The following is a 16,128-nucleotide window of genomic DNA, read 5'->3' on the forward strand; positions in this document are numbered from 1 at the left end:
CTAAACATTTTCTTTTCTTATACTATCCCTAATTTGCCTAATATTTAAATGACTTACCTTTATTTTTAGCAGAACCACCAAAAACACTTCACTGAACTATTTATCCATGTGAAAGTAGTTTTTTTCTAATATACATTTATTTGTTACGTTTTTCCTTTAATAAAAAACGCATCAACCATATAAAAAAATAATTTATTTTATCTTAAAAACAAATCGTAAGTATAATATTCTATCCAAAACATATCAAGTGCTAATTTTATTATGTTACAAAATTCTAGATACATTTAACTATTGAACCTAAATCTAGTTTTAGACATTATATGTACAACTACTAATATTTAACACTTTTTATACCTGTCAGTTATAAAGGTTATGTAGGATTAAGGTCATTTAACATAACAAATTACAAAAAATAGTTCTAGCTTATTAAATTAAATGTGAATTAAAGTTGAATAGTTACTGAACACACTATTTTATTTATTTTAATCAACCTCCTGGGCTTTTCGAACCAACAGAAGATTCCATATACATACTAAATACTTACTCTAAAATAGAACATTCCAAAACAGTTTAAATACATATACAGAAAAAATACTCAATGTTGTCAATAGTAAAATTGAATTACAATTAATTTAACTTATGGTGTCATTAGTTAAAATTCTATAAAACTTTTCAGCCTACCAATATGACTTAAAATTAGCCATCCAAATAGTCAAATAAACTGCTCCGCGTTGTTTTCCGTTTTTCCTCAGCCTTCAATTTCTTAATCAAAACTGGCGAAGGTGCGACTGTATCGGCTTTTCTCTTAGAAACCTGCAAAAATATTTTTTTATTTCTTTATTAGGCATAGAAATACTCATATATAAGCTACAAGCAAGAAATTGAAGGAGAGTACATATAGGGATCCCTCCTCTGTCTAATAAAGCTATATGTATGAGCAACGATATCTTCGCTATTTTAGCGAAAACAGGTGGCTGCTAGCTCATTGTACTACCTTAGGTTCAACTTCATCTTGCGATAAGGCGGCAAATACGAAGTTTCTTCTATTCGTTGATGCGGAAACTTTGGTGGTTTCACCGTCGCCTGCCAGCGGGGTGGCGATTGCAGCCAGCCGTGCCAACGCACCTTTACCTCGAGACAGCAACGACCCGTGGTAGTTTTGCTTCGAAAAAAAATACATACATAAATGAATTAAAGAAAAAAAACTCCTATTTGAAATGCTATCAAAGACCAGGGAGATAATCGAATGTCTCTTGTAAAATTAGCTTTTTTTAGAACTGACATACTGCATGCGAACCCGGATAAGGGAGAAACATCTATAAGCAAGATTCCTTGTTCTTGAGAATCCTCGGGAGAGATAAATGTTAATACATAATATAATATCAGTTACACATTGATACTATATTAACACATTCACTGCCACTTATTCTGTGTACTTTAGTATGAGAAAATCGTTGTGGCATTGAATGTGTTAAACATAAGGCTTACCAAGATATTTACCTGAAAAATGGCGAAGGGTTTCTTTGGACTTGGTATATCTTTATGCGTTTTCTTTTCTTGAATAATTTCTTTCTCTTTGTCTTCATCAATATTTTTATTTGGTGCAGTGGCGGGATTGGTTGCGGATTTCGATATAAGATTCGCTTTTATTAGAGCACTTCTATTTATGCTTGTACTGTTAAGATCTTCGTCTTCCCCTTTCTGAAATGAAAAACAAACATTAAACCATTACTGTTGTTAATTTAGATAACAAAGGACCAAGCATGAATATTTGCGATACACGCCTTCCTAATGTCATCCACATGTCAAAATTTGTGTGAAATTTATTAGTGTACTTTACGCCAGGCATGCACACTTCGCTAATTTTTAGAAGAGTATATTCGTCCTAGGCCCTCATGAGGTTAAGTTTCTATCAAAGATCTGAGACTGAATGTAATAGAAACTTTCTAGAACTTTCTTAATCGTGGCTAGACGCATGTAGGTTACATGAAAGAGATGTTCTTAAAAGATCTCCTACATTAAAAAAAATACTTTGTTAAAGTAGCCAAATATTCTTCGTCTTCTTTTTATTAATTGCTAAATATCATAGTTGTGTATTACCATTTTCTTTAAGAACATTTCTCTTTCGTGGCGCTGTTTTCTCCATAACTCTTCAGACTCAAACTCCTCTTCCTGTGTGTCGGCGAACTCGTCTCCTGCCGCGCCAGTCTCTTCCGTGTCTTCTAAAGATATTAATAAAAGTAATATTTAATAGAAAATACATAAAATTAACTAACAGTACGATTAGGATACTCCTGGGAAGAATATAAAGTGACAATACTCTTCAAAATATGTTTTACCTTAATTCTATATAAATTTAAAACATAAGTACTAAAGAAAGTCAGTTTCTATATGTTTGACGATGATGTTTGTTTTTCCCTATGTTTAGTAGGTAAAGACATTTTGTATAAAAACTGTAATCATATTTTTGTCTCCACTTTCTGATTTTTATTCATCATTTATTAAATCATACTGTTATAAATATTTACCAGCATTCTTCCATCGGAATTTGCGCTGTCTATGCCCATCACCCAAGTCTCCATCTTCTAACAGCAATTCCTTGATCAGTCTTACTTCTCTCTTGTCTTGGTCGAGTACATCTCTCCTGTAAATGTATATCATACATTAAAATGTACGGAACACTAGCTGTCGCCCGCGACACCGTCCGCGCGGTATTAAGAAAAAACTTAGTAGCCTATGTGTTCTTGCCGATGTTTACATCTATGCCGAATTTCAACGATATCCATACATCGCAACATTCGTATTTATAATTTTAGTATAAATATGAATTTCTCTCCTCAAACACAGACTTTTTTATCACCCCTGTACATCTTTTTCGCGGTTTAAAATCAACCTACTTAGCCATTTTATTACGTCTTATGTTCATCGTCAATTTTGACAAAAAATCATATAAATGTGTTATTTTTTTGGCAGAAAATGTGATAATAATTACATGTGTATTTGTCCCAGCTCCTTTCTGAGCTTTCCTTCGTGGAAGACATCGTCATCACCCTCCTCGCGCTCCATGCGGTCGAGCCCCGCCTCGTCTTCATCACCAGATCCAATCCATTCATCTTCTGAAGTCAGTTCTGCTTCTTGCTCGAAAAACTCGCCAATTTTCTTCTTCTTTTTCTGAGGTTGTACTTCCACCTGGAACCAAAAAAAAAGTTTATTAAACTTGTCCCAATAATCAAGTTAAAAGACGATATAAAGACTAACAAGTATTGAGGGTCGCAAGATGTTATTCCTAATCTCTACCTACACCTATAGTTTAAGGATTATAAAGTATGGTTAAGTAACAATGAATTTGTTTTAATTTAATTTAATTTTGTTTACCTCATTTTCTTCCGAGTCATATTCAACTATTCTTTCAACATCTTCGATATCAGATTCAATGTTATCTTCAACATCAGATTGGAGTTCTTCCATTTCTTCTTCATCGTCTGGAATATGGTATGGAATTTTGATGAATCAGAATTCGTCAGAGCAACATTTAAAAAAGTTTAACATGGCCGCATACATCTGCTACCTTCCAGTGAAAGTCTCATCAAATTCAATCCAGCTATTCCGGAGATTACCGGAACAAACTTACAGACAGACACATAATTTTATTTTTTAATAAATATTTTTTTCGATATTACAATCAGACACTCCTTTTTTATTTTATTATGTATAGATTATAATAAATTTATAGAGATATAATTGTGCTAGTTTCTTACCTGAAAACTGTAATGCTCTTTGTTGGAGTTTTCTTTTTTTAATTTTATTTTTTCTACCTTTTTCAGAATTATCTATGTCAACTTCGTCATCTGAATCAATTACTAACTTTTTTTTAATACTTTTATTAGCTTCACTCTGTTCATTTTCTTTATTTGCGTTTGAATCGTTAGCGAAATATTTATATTTCTTCGGCGATTCAAACTGAGGGTCATCTAATTCTTCTAGAATAGAAGATAATATCTCTTTCTCTTTATTCCTTACATCTTCTTTTTCCAGAACTTCAGTCTTATTTGTATTACCATCTTCTTTATTGATTTCTTCATTCAATGTGCCTTTATTTATATTGTTTTCAAGAACTATTTCTTTATTTGATAATATTTTGTCTTCATTTGTATCTTGAATCTGTGACACAAATGGGTTGTCATAGAACTTTCCGGTACACAAAGCTAAAATATCTTCACCAATTTCCTGAGACTGTGTTGGAGTAATCAATTCTTGTGAATTTTGAGATGCATTTGTTGCAAATAAATTATCACCCATAATAACATCCTGAAATTAATGTTAAAATCATATTAAATACCAGTAAAATAGTGAATAGCACACAAAAAAATATCTTATTAATATTATAAATGCGAAAGTTAAGATGGATAAATTTTTGTTAAAAGGTATCCCCGGAACGGCTCAATTTTTTTTGATGAAATTTGGCATACATATGGAACATAGTCTGAAAGAATACATAGGCTACTTATTAAGTTGTTTTTTAGTTCCGCGCGGATGTAGTCGCTTACAGCTAAATAAACAGAAATAAATAAAAATTTAAAAAAAAAGTTTATAATGGACCACAAGATTTTTCTCGCTTTTAGAAGTTTCTCTCTAACCCAAGATTCTCGCTTGTGGAGGTTGTCTGTTGGGTTCTGACTGACTCTGGATAATATAGGTTTCCCGCTCATCCTGGTTCGACTATACATAAAAATAAAATATTATACTTACTGTATTCCCTATATTTATTTCTTTAGATATTAAATCGTCAAGACATTGTGTACCACTTCCTGTATTAGCTATAGAAAATGTTTGACTACCCAAATCTGGATCACAGTCGATTCCTTTTTTAATAGTATTTATCTGTGTCACAGGTTCTTGGGATATAATTTCTTCTGATGTTGTTTTGGATACTTGCGCCAATTGTAATTCTTCATCTGAAAAGTAATAATATAAAATTAAACGTCTTCTTAAATATAAAAATTTCGTGTCACAATTTTAGTTCCCATACTCCTCCAAAACGGCTTGACTGATTCTCATGAAATTTTGTGAGCATATTGTGTAGGTCTGAGAATTGGCCAACATCTATTTTTCACGCCCCTAAATGTTAAACCCTTAACATTTAGGGGGATGAAAATAAATAAAATTTTTATTTTTTAGACAAACACGCGGACGGAGTCGCGGGCGACAGCTAGTTTTAGTATAAAACTATCAAATTACATTTGGACTTAAAACGGAAACTCAGATTTTGGTAAATATTAATACATATTAAAAGTATTTGGTTGTTAGATAGATATGAAATATAAATTTGAATTCTGTATTTTCTATAAGAAAAAAATTGTTTGCTTACATTGAGAAACTACTAAACTAAAAAAAAATCTACTATTGGAAAACACTAACCATAGGCAACAAATGTTATTTTCATTACTAAGGTTTTTTTAAATTCCACACAGACAACTTGTTTTTTTTTTCATATTATTACTAACCTTGAGTTGAGCTTATATTTAAATCTTCAGAAACTTCCTTTAAATTAGATGTATCACATTTGTCATTGCACTCAATATTTTCTTTAATCTCGCCTTCATCATCGGAATCTTCAAATGCTTTTAAAATCCTTCCCTTCTTTGGTTTACTGTTTTCTTCATCATGTGAATCAGATGATTCATCTTCACTAGAATCTTCATCACTTGCATCACCTTCACTGCCATTGTCTACTTCATTGATTTGATCGTCAGGTGCATCTTCAACATCTGATTCCTCTGCTTCTTCATCAATCATTGGGTTTCTCTTCCTCGGTTTATCTTCAATTATACAATCATCTTCGCAGATTTCTTCTTCACTTTCTTCAGAACTTTCTTTATTACTTATATGACTATTGTTAAGTTCTTCCAATTTAGCTTCTACTTTTTCAATATCGTCCAATTCAACATCAGTATTGTGATTTTCATTCATTTCTAATTGTTTTTTCTGTTCCAATCTTTTTGTCCATTCTAAAGATCTTTGCTCGGCTATTTGCTCTTCAAGTTCTTGTTTTAATTTTAATAATTGAACACCCGGTTTATATCTGCAAATACAATCAAAATTTTAATGTTAAGATGTTATAGAATAATTAATGTATTTTTTCTGAAAAAAAAGGAAATTTAATATGTTTGATAATAGGTTTTTTATAAATTTGTTTGATTATGTTCCACTACTGTATTATAGCAAAGTTATTATAAAACTAGCTGTCGCCCGCGGCTTCATTCACGCGGAATAAAAAAAACATAATTGTTAGCCTGTGTACTTCCAGATTATGTTCTATTTGTATGCCAAACTTCAATTTGATCCATTCAGCAGTTCTGGAGATACCTTCAAGGAAATGCCATCCATCTTAACATTCACATTTATAATATTAGTAAGATGCAGAACACATCTAGATTAGGCTTGAATATTTCTTTAATGTTTTATGGTGAGTTTCTGAGACCCAAATAACTCATTAAAATATATTGTTACCTGTTTTGTCAAAGAATAACAGGTATGACAATGTTCTATACAGAGAATTTGGGCTTAGAAACCATCGATTAGTTATGTAAATTTAAGTCTAAATAAAAACTACTTACTTTTTCTCTCTATCCTTCTCTTGTTCTTCTAAAGATTTCAGTCTAGCAAAATATTTAAACTTTTCTTTCAATTGTTCAACACCGGAAAGTTTACTTTCAGATAAAGAATTGTCCTCTAAATCTATAACCATTCCAGGGGCACCAGTTAACTTAGGTTTTGTAGTTAAAGAAATTTCAGATGAACGATTACGTTTGTTACCTGCAAGAAAAAATCACAGAATTAGATATCTTGCTAATATTAAAAAAGGGAATGTTTGGATGTTTCTTCAAAGGTATCTTCAGAGCTGTCATGGATCTCCCTGAACTTTGGAATAAACACACTGGCTACCAATTAAGGTTTTTTTTTATCCCACGTGGAGACGCGGGCGATAGCTAGTATTCAATATTTTTAAAATTAGAATTATTACAAAAATACCTTTATCCGCAATATTTTCAATCATATCATCTATTTCATCAAAATTGAAGTCATTTTCAAGAAATTCACTCTCAATATTATCTGTCTCAATCAATTCTGAATTTGTTTGTTTAACAATATTTTTATTTATTTGATTTTCATTTACTTTATTCAAATTTAAAGTATCAATTTTCTCTGAATCGTAATATAGTTCCATATTTTGGCTGTCATCTTTTTCACAATTATTTGAACCAGAATTATTTGTGTCATAATTAGTTGTGTCTAATATTACTTTGTTTTCTTCAGAAGATTCTAATTCTTTTATATCGTCAACACTTTTATTGAATGAGTCTTTCTTAATGTCAATATTTTCTGCAATTGTTGTAAACTCTATAGGATTTAAATCTTCACTAACAATCATTTTAGTGTCCACTTTATCTTCTGGGACTATTTCCATTGGTTCATTATCTGTATCTATTTTAGTAATATCTGGTGTCTTATCTAGGTCTGTTTGAATATTTGGTAGCTCATCATTCTCTTTCGTTTCCTTATCATCATCTTCTTCTGTATCACTTTTACAAAGCTCCATCATTTCTTTCTGTCTTTGTTCTAACTGTAAACTATCAGAAATAAACAAAAATATAGTCTAAACTTATATAAAGTTAAGGCTAAATATACTTTTTATAGATACTGCAATTTATTCAGGATTTTAATTGAATACAATATAGGAGATTGCATTTTTTTGTCAAAATGATGATGAATTATATATTTCCTAAAAATTTATAGAACATGCTGTAGTATGTAATATGGCATTGCTAAGTTTGTATATTACACAAATATAATATTAAAGATTGTGCTAAAAGTAGAGAAAAACCAAAGAAAGTATTGATGGTTTTTGTGAAAGAGGTTATGTTTAAGGGGATGGGTCCAGATATGACGGCTCATGGAGATGAATGGAGTACTAGATACTGTGCCGACCCTCTTAAGGGAACTCTGCCCTCCTAAGGCCAGGTTGATGATGAGATAGCTCTCTACTATTTTAAATATTACATATCTTTAATAAACAATAGCAACTAATTGATATTGTTCATCAATGTAGATAACACCTTAATTTTAAGCAATATAACATAATAAAATTGACTTACGCATATTGTACCAATTGTTCAGGAGTCATTTTAACAGATAGAACCTTCCCATCAGATGCTAAAGCTGGTTTCCGTCTGCTCATAATATCTTTGAGTGACAAAGCTTTTGGTCTATGGTATGGAAGTGAAACTTCTTTTTCTCTTAACATGCGGTTAGATTCACTTTTAATCTTCTGCTTATTTTCCATAGCCTGCTTAGCTGATATCTAAAATTAAGGGTTGTATAAGATTACTTTTATTTATAACAGTAACTCCTGTTTTTTAAATTTTCACTCATAAAAAGAACAAATAATTCCAATTGCACAATGAAATTTATTATGAATATATTTTAATTATATAATGAAGACAAAAACAAGTTTTAATAGGCCAGTGTACACATTACTGCTAAGATATTTATATAGAACCATACATGGTTCAATATCTTAGCGACAAGTAGCTTGGACATATATAGATTTCAGTCCTATTCAGTCAAGCACTTAACTGTGCCATCAACTCCCTTTAACAATAGAAATTGTCCATTTAAATTTTCTAATGCATGATGTCTCTTTTTACAAAATACAATAATAATGAATAACAATGTACAGTCTTACTGTTGGCTTAACCCTTTAACTGGTAGAAGCAATTTTGTCTCGGAAAAATTGTTTTTTGGACTGTTGTAGGTACTTTAATAACTTTTATTAAAGAAAAAAAAAACAATCATATTTAGTGAAAGAAAAAAAACATGGTGGCAATATCCTTGCCAGCACCAGTATGAGCTCTGGTAAATTCTGTTCATGGATTTTCCAGTTCAGTTGGTGAAATAATTTAAAACATGGGTGCTACAAAGTGGAAAAAATCATAAAAATGTTGGTGGCACACATATTGCCTTCACCAGTAAAAGGGTTAAGTGTAATGATAACATACCTTTATAGGTTTAGGCGATGTTAATCTAATAGACTTCATACTTGATGTCTTTTTTTGTTTGCTAGAATCATCTTCATCACTTGAGGAGTCAGGGTCACAAATGGCTGAGATTTTCTGCATATGCTTATCTTTAAATGTCTGTAAATATTGTCAAGTTTAATATTAGTTAACTTAAATGTGTTATCGTTATTGTTTCCTTCAATGTTTATTTATAAAAAGATGATTGATATCTCTTAGGTATATTTCACTGCAAATATTAAATTTATTTTGTTCTATTTGACAAATACCATTGAATATGTATAATTATAATACCTGTTTGATTTTGTTGCATGAAACTTGTTCTTCATCTGACTTGTCTGAATTTATATTGTTTAGTTTGCTATTTAATTCTTCCTTTAATGAAACATCCATATCCAGGCATTGGTCTTGTTTGGACACTAAATTTCTAAATTTCTCTCTCAACTTACTCTTTTTGTTTTTAACTCTACTTAAATCGTATTTTTCCGTTGTTTTTTCAGCTGTTTCATTCAAATCCTCGTCACTAATAGACAAAGTTCGAATTCTTGATTTATGTTTACTCCCAATTTTTAAAGTACTCATATCTTCAGAGTCACAAATTTTTACACTATCTTGATTTTTTTTAAGATCATCAGACTCACTGCTGCTGTCAGAAAAGTGATGAACACGTTTTTTAGATCTTAACATAGGCTCATCAAGTTCGTCTTCAGACTCCAAATTATTAGCTTCGCCTTTGAAGCTATCTGACGTATCGTCTGCTGAGCCATCAGGTGATACGGTGTTCACAAGTTTCTCGATCATATCGTCTTTTATCGAATTATAAAACAACACTTGCTCCGTCATATTTATACTGTGATATTTACGTGAACACTTTTGAGGTAAAATATTAAAAATAGTACATTAGGAACCTAACTAAAACGTTGATAATTGTATGTGTGTAGCTAGCAATAATAATTAACAATGTATCTGAAGTCCCAAATAATTCAGATTCATTACTTTAGGATGTCGTTGGCGCCAATTTTGCTTTATAATTTAGATGATTAGTCAACTGTCAAGTGTCAAATGTCAATCATCCAAAACTAAAAGGATAGAAGGAAAAGGCGTTTAATAATCTGCCGCATTCGCTACTTCGACTGCCATTAGCGGAGCAGAGACCAGCTCGGAATATTCTGAATTACTAAAAATCATTTAAATTTTGTACAGGTACCCTACATAATTCAGTAAAGTACTGTACATTGCTTCCTTAGCCTGCTGAAATAAATTGCAACAGTATTATGTAACAGGCATTTAATTATATATTTTTCAATAATTTATAAATAAAGTTCAGCAAGTGTTTGCGAAGGATACTTCACGATTACGATCACGTAGTTTCATAGGTTTCTCTTCACTTTTTATTGAAAAGTCACAAATAACGGCTTCTGCGGTAGTAAGTAAAGATGCAATGCCACTAGCATCACTTAGCGCGCTCCTCACTACTTTAGTAGGATCTACGATACCTTTATCGAATAAATTAACAAATTCATTATTTAACGCATCATAACCCCATCCACCACGCATAGATTGCACTTTTGATACAATAACTGGTCCCTCGAGCCCCGCATTATTTGCAATTGTTAAACATGGAGCACTTAGAGCTTTCTTGACAATTTCTATTCCAGTAGCCTGATCTTGATTAATGGGTTTAATTTCTTCAAGAGCAGGAATACATCGTAAAAATGCCACTCCACCTCCCGGGACAATGCCTTCAGCGATTGCAGCACGAGTTGCACTAAGAGCATCGTTGATCCGATCTGATTTTTCACTAATTTCTACTTCGCTACTACCTCCTACGAGCAGAACAGCTACTACTGATTTTAACATTGATATGCGTTCTAATAAGCGCTTTTTATCAAAATCGTTCTTCGTATTTTCAAACTCCACTCGAAGCTGTTCAATGCGCTGCTCTATCTCCTTTCTATCACCTTCTCCTCGAAGCAGCAAAGTCGAATTTTTTGTAACTACTATTTCTCCGACCTTGCCAAGGCTTTCTAATTGGCAATCTTCTAGTCGAATCAAATTAGCGTTATCTTCGAAAATGACACCTCCTGTAGCCGTGGCCATATCTTCTAGCAGATTCTTTCTGTGTTGTCCTATACCAGGACTTTTGACGGCCACAACTGGTAAACCTATCTTAACTTTGTTAAGGACTAGAACAGATAAGGGTTCCGTCTCATAATCTTCGGCTATGATAAGTAATGGTTTTTTATGTGTCCCTGCAATTTCTAGAGCCGGAATTAATTGTTGAGCAGTAAATATTTTCTTGTCAGAATAAAGAACAAGAGCATCATTATACTCAACTTTAGGGCCTTTGAGGGAGTTAATAAAATAAGGCGAAATAAATCCTCGTTTGAAAGACATACCTTCAATTATTTCTAAATCATTCTCTAAAGTTTTACCTTCTTTGACTGCTACAATACCTTCTTTTCCCACTCTACTAATAGCTGCTGTTATAAGTTTTCCTACTGATGAATCACCGTTCGCAGACAATGTGGCGACTTGTTCTATCTCTTCAGGCGTTTGAACTAATCTGGACATTGCTTTTAGTTTTTCTGTGACAACATCAACAGCTAACTTTATACCTTTTCTGATTTCAATTGGATTTGCACCTTTTAAAATACTATCCGAACCTTCCTTCGCTATTGCTCGAGCTAAAACGGTAGCTGTCGTGGTACCATCTCCAGCTTCTTCGTTAGTCTTATTTGCTATATTTTGTACGAGTTTCGCACCAATATTTTGAAATTTATTTTTCAACTCTATGCTTTTAGCTACTGTTGCACCATCTTTAGTTATTTTCGGTGGTCCAAATTTTTGTTCTATAATAACATTACGACCTTTAGGTCCCATAGTCACCGCAACAGCATCAGCAAGAAGATCGACTCCTTCAAGCATTAACGATCTAACTTTAGAGCCAAATTTAACTTCCTTCGCATATAAACGTTGCGTGAATATATGAGTTTTATTTTTAATGTTCAATTGTAATACATATCGTAAATGGAGCATTGTAGCTAAAGTTATAAATTAAGTTTTTTAGAATTTTATTTTCCAATGTCAAGACAATGTAGAAAAAGCATTTATTAAACTGATGTCAATGTTTAAATTTAGAATTATGGTAAAGAATAAAGATATGCAATAATCGGTTTATAATGAGAACTTGCTGTGGCTTGCGCTCAAAAAAAAAATAGTAGCCTATTCTTCCAGACTATGTTCTACATCTATGCCAAATTGCATCAAGATCCATGCAGCTATTCTTGAGATACCTTCAAATAAACATCCATCCATCTAAACATTCGGATTTACAATATAAGTAAAACATAAAATTGGTATATTGGTATTTTTGTGCAAAAGTAATATTTTTGTATACTCTTTGATTTTAACGGTCTCAAACTTTTGAAATTTGAAACTTTACTTTGACACATGTTGTTAAGAATAAATAAATTACATAAAATAACTTGCCATTTTATATCGGTTATTTTAGATAAATTAAAAAATATGAGTGCGACTAAAAAATCAGTGCCCATTATTATCAAATTAGATATCGGAGACCAGTTAACATCCATCTCATGTGGACATATCGTCGTTGAGTTGATAAAGTTTATAGCGTATCAAAGACTTCAAATACCTTATAGTTATCAATGGCTTAAACAGGTTGTAAATAAGAAAAGACAATGCACAGAGGCAAAAGATACGTTCCAGTCTGAAAAACATTTTCACGTGGCTTCTAGTGCTTTGGAAAATTTAGATTTTATAATTAAGGTAAAATTATGAAATTTAGCTAGACTTTAACAATTTAAGAAATTAACTAAGCATACTTAAATGTTAATTAAATAACGTATTTTCTTCATATTACCACTCCAGTATTTTACATTTCAGAGTCTGTTGAAGGAGATAGATGGACCAAGTGTGCCCGAAGAAGTTTGCATTGCTCTGGGCGGTACACCAGTCACAAGTAAGGAGGTTTACCGCCTCCTTCTACCAAGCTATTGTCATAAGTCACAGTGCCATTCCAAGTATATAGCATCAGATCAAAAGATTCAAATGAATGTGTTTAGGTATATCCTCTTTTTTGTTTTCTAATATTTTTTTTAATTAATTATCTTATTCAGATACAGGTAAACCTTTTAAACTTGTTTTAAATTTTTAATATTTCAGAATAAATACATAAATATAACTATTCTTTCAGGACCTTGGTTACATCAGATGTATTGAGCAATGTTTTTCAAAATACATTGCCTCCGACAAACTTGCATGTGTTGTTAAAGAAGAAGATTAGTACATGTGATGTAGTGTGCACTGACAGTTTTGTCTTATCTAATGGGTATAGGTTACCACGGAGTGCTAAAGTTGTTGTTATAGATTTTAGAACTGACAGTCATGAAAATCTTTCGTGTTGCAATAACTTTTCTGTTTTCGAAGAAGTTATTAGTAAAAATATGACTGACTTAAAAATTTGTGATAATGAAAATGATGAAGATTTTAGTGAAATAGAATCGAGCAGTACAATGACTTGGTACCAGTCCTGTTATGTTATGAAAGGATTTAGAGATTGTATTGTTAGTGGCAGTTCTATCACAAATAAATGGCTACATTTGTGATATAATTTTACATTTTTAATTGAATTTCATTATGCTATGAGGATTCTGATTTAGAACAATTTTTCTAATATTTCAATATGAGTTTTTATCCACACTAGTGCTCAATATCTATGCTGTAAATAATTTACGACTCCAGAGTTTTTTAGTCAAAATATCAAAAAAGATTTATTTTACAGAGTTAATACTTCCTTATATTTAAGTTAAAATTTTAAGCAAAAGGCTTAATAATTCTCATAGGTAATATTTAGTACAATCATGTGTCATGCTTATTTTATTATTGCTATTTGTTGACTAGTGGCTAACAGTTTAACTAATTGTGCCATATTTTTATTAGTTTTATGGACTGTAAGTTTAATTTAGACAATTTTATGTTTCATTTGATTGCATAAATATAATCAATTTTACAATAAACATGTTAATTTATTGTGTGCATTTTTATTTGTAAAAATATTTGTACTTAAACCTATTAATGAATTTATGAGAGAGAGAGAGAGAGATTATTAGATTAGAGATTATGGAATCCATTATATTATTGTCTGGATTGTCTGAAAGTAGTGTGAGTTTACACAGATCTTTTTTTTATTCAAACTGAATATATAATGTTATGTGTCAATGTCACCCATAACTTTGGGTAGGCTCCGAGCCCTTCGTTGGGGACATATAGTGAGCTGAAGATGATGATGATGTGACAATGTTGTGTTGCTATAATTTAACTTTTTGTATTACAGCTTTACCATCACCAAAGATAGTTCTCTCTCTAAAATTAATACAGACTTTTTTCAAAGACTGATGTTCAGATCTTATCGTGCAATTTTTTCTCTTGCATTTTTCTAAGGCATTATTAAATTCTACGATTAATTCATTTCTACCTCCATTAGGTCCAACAACATGTTCACATTGTATAGATTTCATTACCATGTCTTTTAAGCAACATTCTAATAATTCATAATATTCCAGCCAGTAATCTTTTGGTAAATGTCTTAATGTAATACCTAGAAATTCTGACAATATTCCTGTTACAAATATATCATCTATCCAAAACTGATAATGATATGGAGCCTCTCGAGTTATAAGAGATGCAATATTGCTTGACATGATGTAGTACCAACCCGATAAATATGGTGGATAGATATTTCCGGAGTATTCTTCTTGTGTGACATACCATTTGTTCTGCTTACTACGTCTAGGCAATGTGTTATTCAACATGTAACCTATTAATAAATTTTTCTCATCTTTTATTTTAGTAATAAAGTTATAAGTTTGATTCAAGTTGAATACAATATCATCGTCAACTTTAAGTATAAATGAAGTGTTACAAAATGTTGATGCCCATTGTAGACCCATGAGGTGTTTGTGTGTTAGGTTTCTATAATCTTCTGTGAAGTCACCTTGTAGTAAATCACCAAAAATGTCACTCTCATTATTTATTGCTTCTTGTGTTATGTATCTGCGAGAAGAATAATTTTCATAAGATTTTTTCACTTAAATTCAAAGATAACCTAATCATTTTTAAAGAATCATCTCTAATGCCAAGCATCATTTACAATTCTTTAACTTTAAGATTGTTTACGACCATTGTCAATAATTTAAGCAAAAGAGTGGTAAATAATTAAACAATAATTAGGTGCTATGCTATAAAACCAAAATTGTAGTAATAAAATTGGCATATGTTGGTAAACATACTTTTCTTTTTTTGGTATCTTTGCCAAAAGAAATATCCTGGTGGCATTCATAGATTTTAAACGTTCAGCCGACATAGCTCTTCGGTGGGCACTCCTAAGTTCTACATGACCCACATAAGAAGTTACAAGAATGACAAATAGACGATTTACTGAAAATAAAAAAACAATATAGTTAATATAAATACCAAAAAAAAAGTTAGGCAAGTAAATAAAACTAAAGTAAATTCAAACTTACAGTGACAAGATACATTGGGTTTAATAACAACATTTCTAATGTAGTGATTGTTTCCTGTTATTGCAATAATTATATTTTCATATTGTTTATTTGAACTTTTATAGACCCAGATTAAGAGACTTAATAAAATTAATGCTACAAAAATTGTTTGTTTTTTACGCATATTAATTCAAATGTGTTTATTCTCATTGTTCGTATCCGACTAGAAGTTTTAGAAAATGCAGTCAGTTTAAGTCAATTTGTTTCGCAACACTATGCCATTTCCGAGACTAATGATATACCTTAACATAATTAAAGTTATATCTTATTTAATAATGTTTTATGTTCATTAGAATTAGTTTTATAAAAAGGTAAACAATAAATAATAAAGTAAATGTTACAATGACATGATTGCGACATTGACGTGACGTACGTCATTTTTCATTTATAATAAACGTGCTAGGCAAAGGCCTAAAATTTAAACAATTTTGAAAAAATCATCTAAGTGTGCATATTTTACAATT

The 16,128-nt window shown here is 31.2% G+C and overlaps 4 protein-coding genes across 4 annotated transcripts; 1 reads left to right on the top strand and 3 right to left on the bottom strand.

Annotated features, from left to right (window-relative positions):
• Positions 1 to 203: 203 nt before the first annotated feature.
• LOC106120085 (claspin homolog) lies at positions 204 to 10,260 on the bottom strand. The gene is made up of 15 exons (XM_013315266.1): positions 9,372 to 10,260; positions 9,060 to 9,197; positions 8,157 to 8,362; positions 7,033 to 7,631; positions 6,618 to 6,816; positions 5,505 to 6,082; positions 4,750 to 4,955; positions 3,759 to 4,308; positions 3,376 to 3,482; positions 2,993 to 3,189; positions 2,529 to 2,644; positions 2,101 to 2,222; positions 1,501 to 1,701; positions 995 to 1,162; positions 204 to 813 (listed from the first exon to the last, which is right to left on the bottom strand). The coding sequence occupies exons 1-15, from the start codon at positions 9,918 to 9,920 to the stop codon at positions 697 to 699; spliced, it is 4,053 nt and encodes a 1,350-aa protein (XP_013170720.1). The 5' UTR covers positions 9,921 to 10,260; the 3' UTR covers positions 204 to 696.
• An 87-nt stretch (positions 10,261 to 10,347) lies between these two features.
• LOC106120088 (63 kDa chaperonin, mitochondrial-like) lies at positions 10,348 to 12,201 on the bottom strand. Its single transcript, XM_013315268.1, has one exon. The coding sequence runs from the start codon at positions 12,114 to 12,116 to the stop codon at positions 10,401 to 10,403; it is 1,716 nt and encodes a 571-aa protein (XP_013170722.1). The 5' UTR covers positions 12,117 to 12,201; the 3' UTR covers positions 10,348 to 10,400.
• A 296-nt stretch (positions 12,202 to 12,497) lies between these two features.
• Positions 12,498 to 14,100, top strand: LOC106120091 (uncharacterized). Its single transcript, XM_013315273.1, has 3 exons — positions 12,498 to 12,869; positions 12,987 to 13,165; positions 13,297 to 14,100. Exons 1-3 carry the CDS (start codon positions 12,531 to 12,533, stop codon positions 13,706 to 13,708), a joined length of 930 nt encoding a protein of 309 aa, XP_013170727.1. The 5' UTR covers positions 12,498 to 12,530; the 3' UTR covers positions 13,709 to 14,100.
• A 264-nt stretch (positions 14,101 to 14,364) lies between these two features.
• Positions 14,365 to 16,023, bottom strand: LOC106120089 (beta-1,3-galactosyltransferase 5). Its single transcript, XM_013315269.1, has 3 exons — positions 15,626 to 16,023; positions 15,392 to 15,539; positions 14,365 to 15,155 (listed from the first exon to the last, which is right to left on the bottom strand). Exons 1-3 carry the CDS (start codon positions 15,786 to 15,788, stop codon positions 14,411 to 14,413), a joined length of 1,056 nt encoding a protein of 351 aa, XP_013170723.1. The 5' UTR covers positions 15,789 to 16,023; the 3' UTR covers positions 14,365 to 14,410.
• Positions 16,024 to 16,128: the final 105 nt, after the last annotated feature.

This window comes from Papilio xuthus, unplaced genomic scaffold, assembly GCF_000836235.2.
Source record: "Papilio xuthus unplaced genomic scaffold, Pxut_1.1 DF826961.1, whole genome shotgun sequence".
NCBI classification, from domain to species: domain Eukaryota; kingdom Metazoa; phylum Arthropoda; class Insecta; order Lepidoptera; family Papilionidae; genus Papilio; species Papilio xuthus.

Excerpts from the sequence above, each read along its gene's own strand:
- LOC106120085 (XM_013315266.1), bottom strand. The coding sequence starts at position 9,920 with ATGACGGAGCAAGTGTTGTTTTATAATTCGATAAAAGACGATATGATC. Across the intron at positions 9,198-9,371 it reads CATGCAACAAAATCAAACAG|ACATTTAAAGATAAGCATAT; the intron begins GTATTATAATTA and ends CAATATTTACAG. Across the intron at positions 814-994 it reads AAGATGAAGTTGAACCTAAG|GTTTCTAAGAGAAAAGCCGA; the intron begins GTAGTACAATGA and ends ATATTTTTGCAG.
- LOC106120089 (XM_013315269.1), bottom strand. The coding sequence starts at position 15,788 with ATGCGTAAAAAACAAACAATTTTTGTAGCATTAATTTTATTAAGTCTC. Across the intron at positions 15,540-15,625 it reads ACCCAATGTATCTTGTCACT|TAAATCGTCTATTTGTCATT; the intron begins GTAAGTTTGAAT and ends TTTTATTTTCAG. Across the intron at positions 15,156-15,391 it reads AAGATACCAAAAAAAGAAAA|ATACATAACACAAGAAGCAA; the intron begins GTATGTTTACCA and ends TTCTTCTCGCAG.
- LOC106120088 (XM_013315268.1), bottom strand. The coding sequence starts at position 12,116 with ATGCTCCATTTACGATATGTATTACAATTGAACATTAAAAATAAAACT.
- LOC106120091 (XM_013315273.1), top strand. The coding sequence starts at position 12,531 with ATGTTGTTAAGAATAAATAAATTACATAAAATAACTTGCCATTTTATA. Across the intron at positions 12,870-12,986 it reads ATTTAGATTTTATAATTAAG|AGTCTGTTGAAGGAGATAGA; the intron begins GTAAAATTATGA and ends TTTACATTTCAG. Across the intron at positions 13,166-13,296 it reads ATTCAAATGAATGTGTTTAG|GACCTTGGTTACATCAGATG; the intron begins GTATATCCTCTT and ends CTATTCTTTCAG.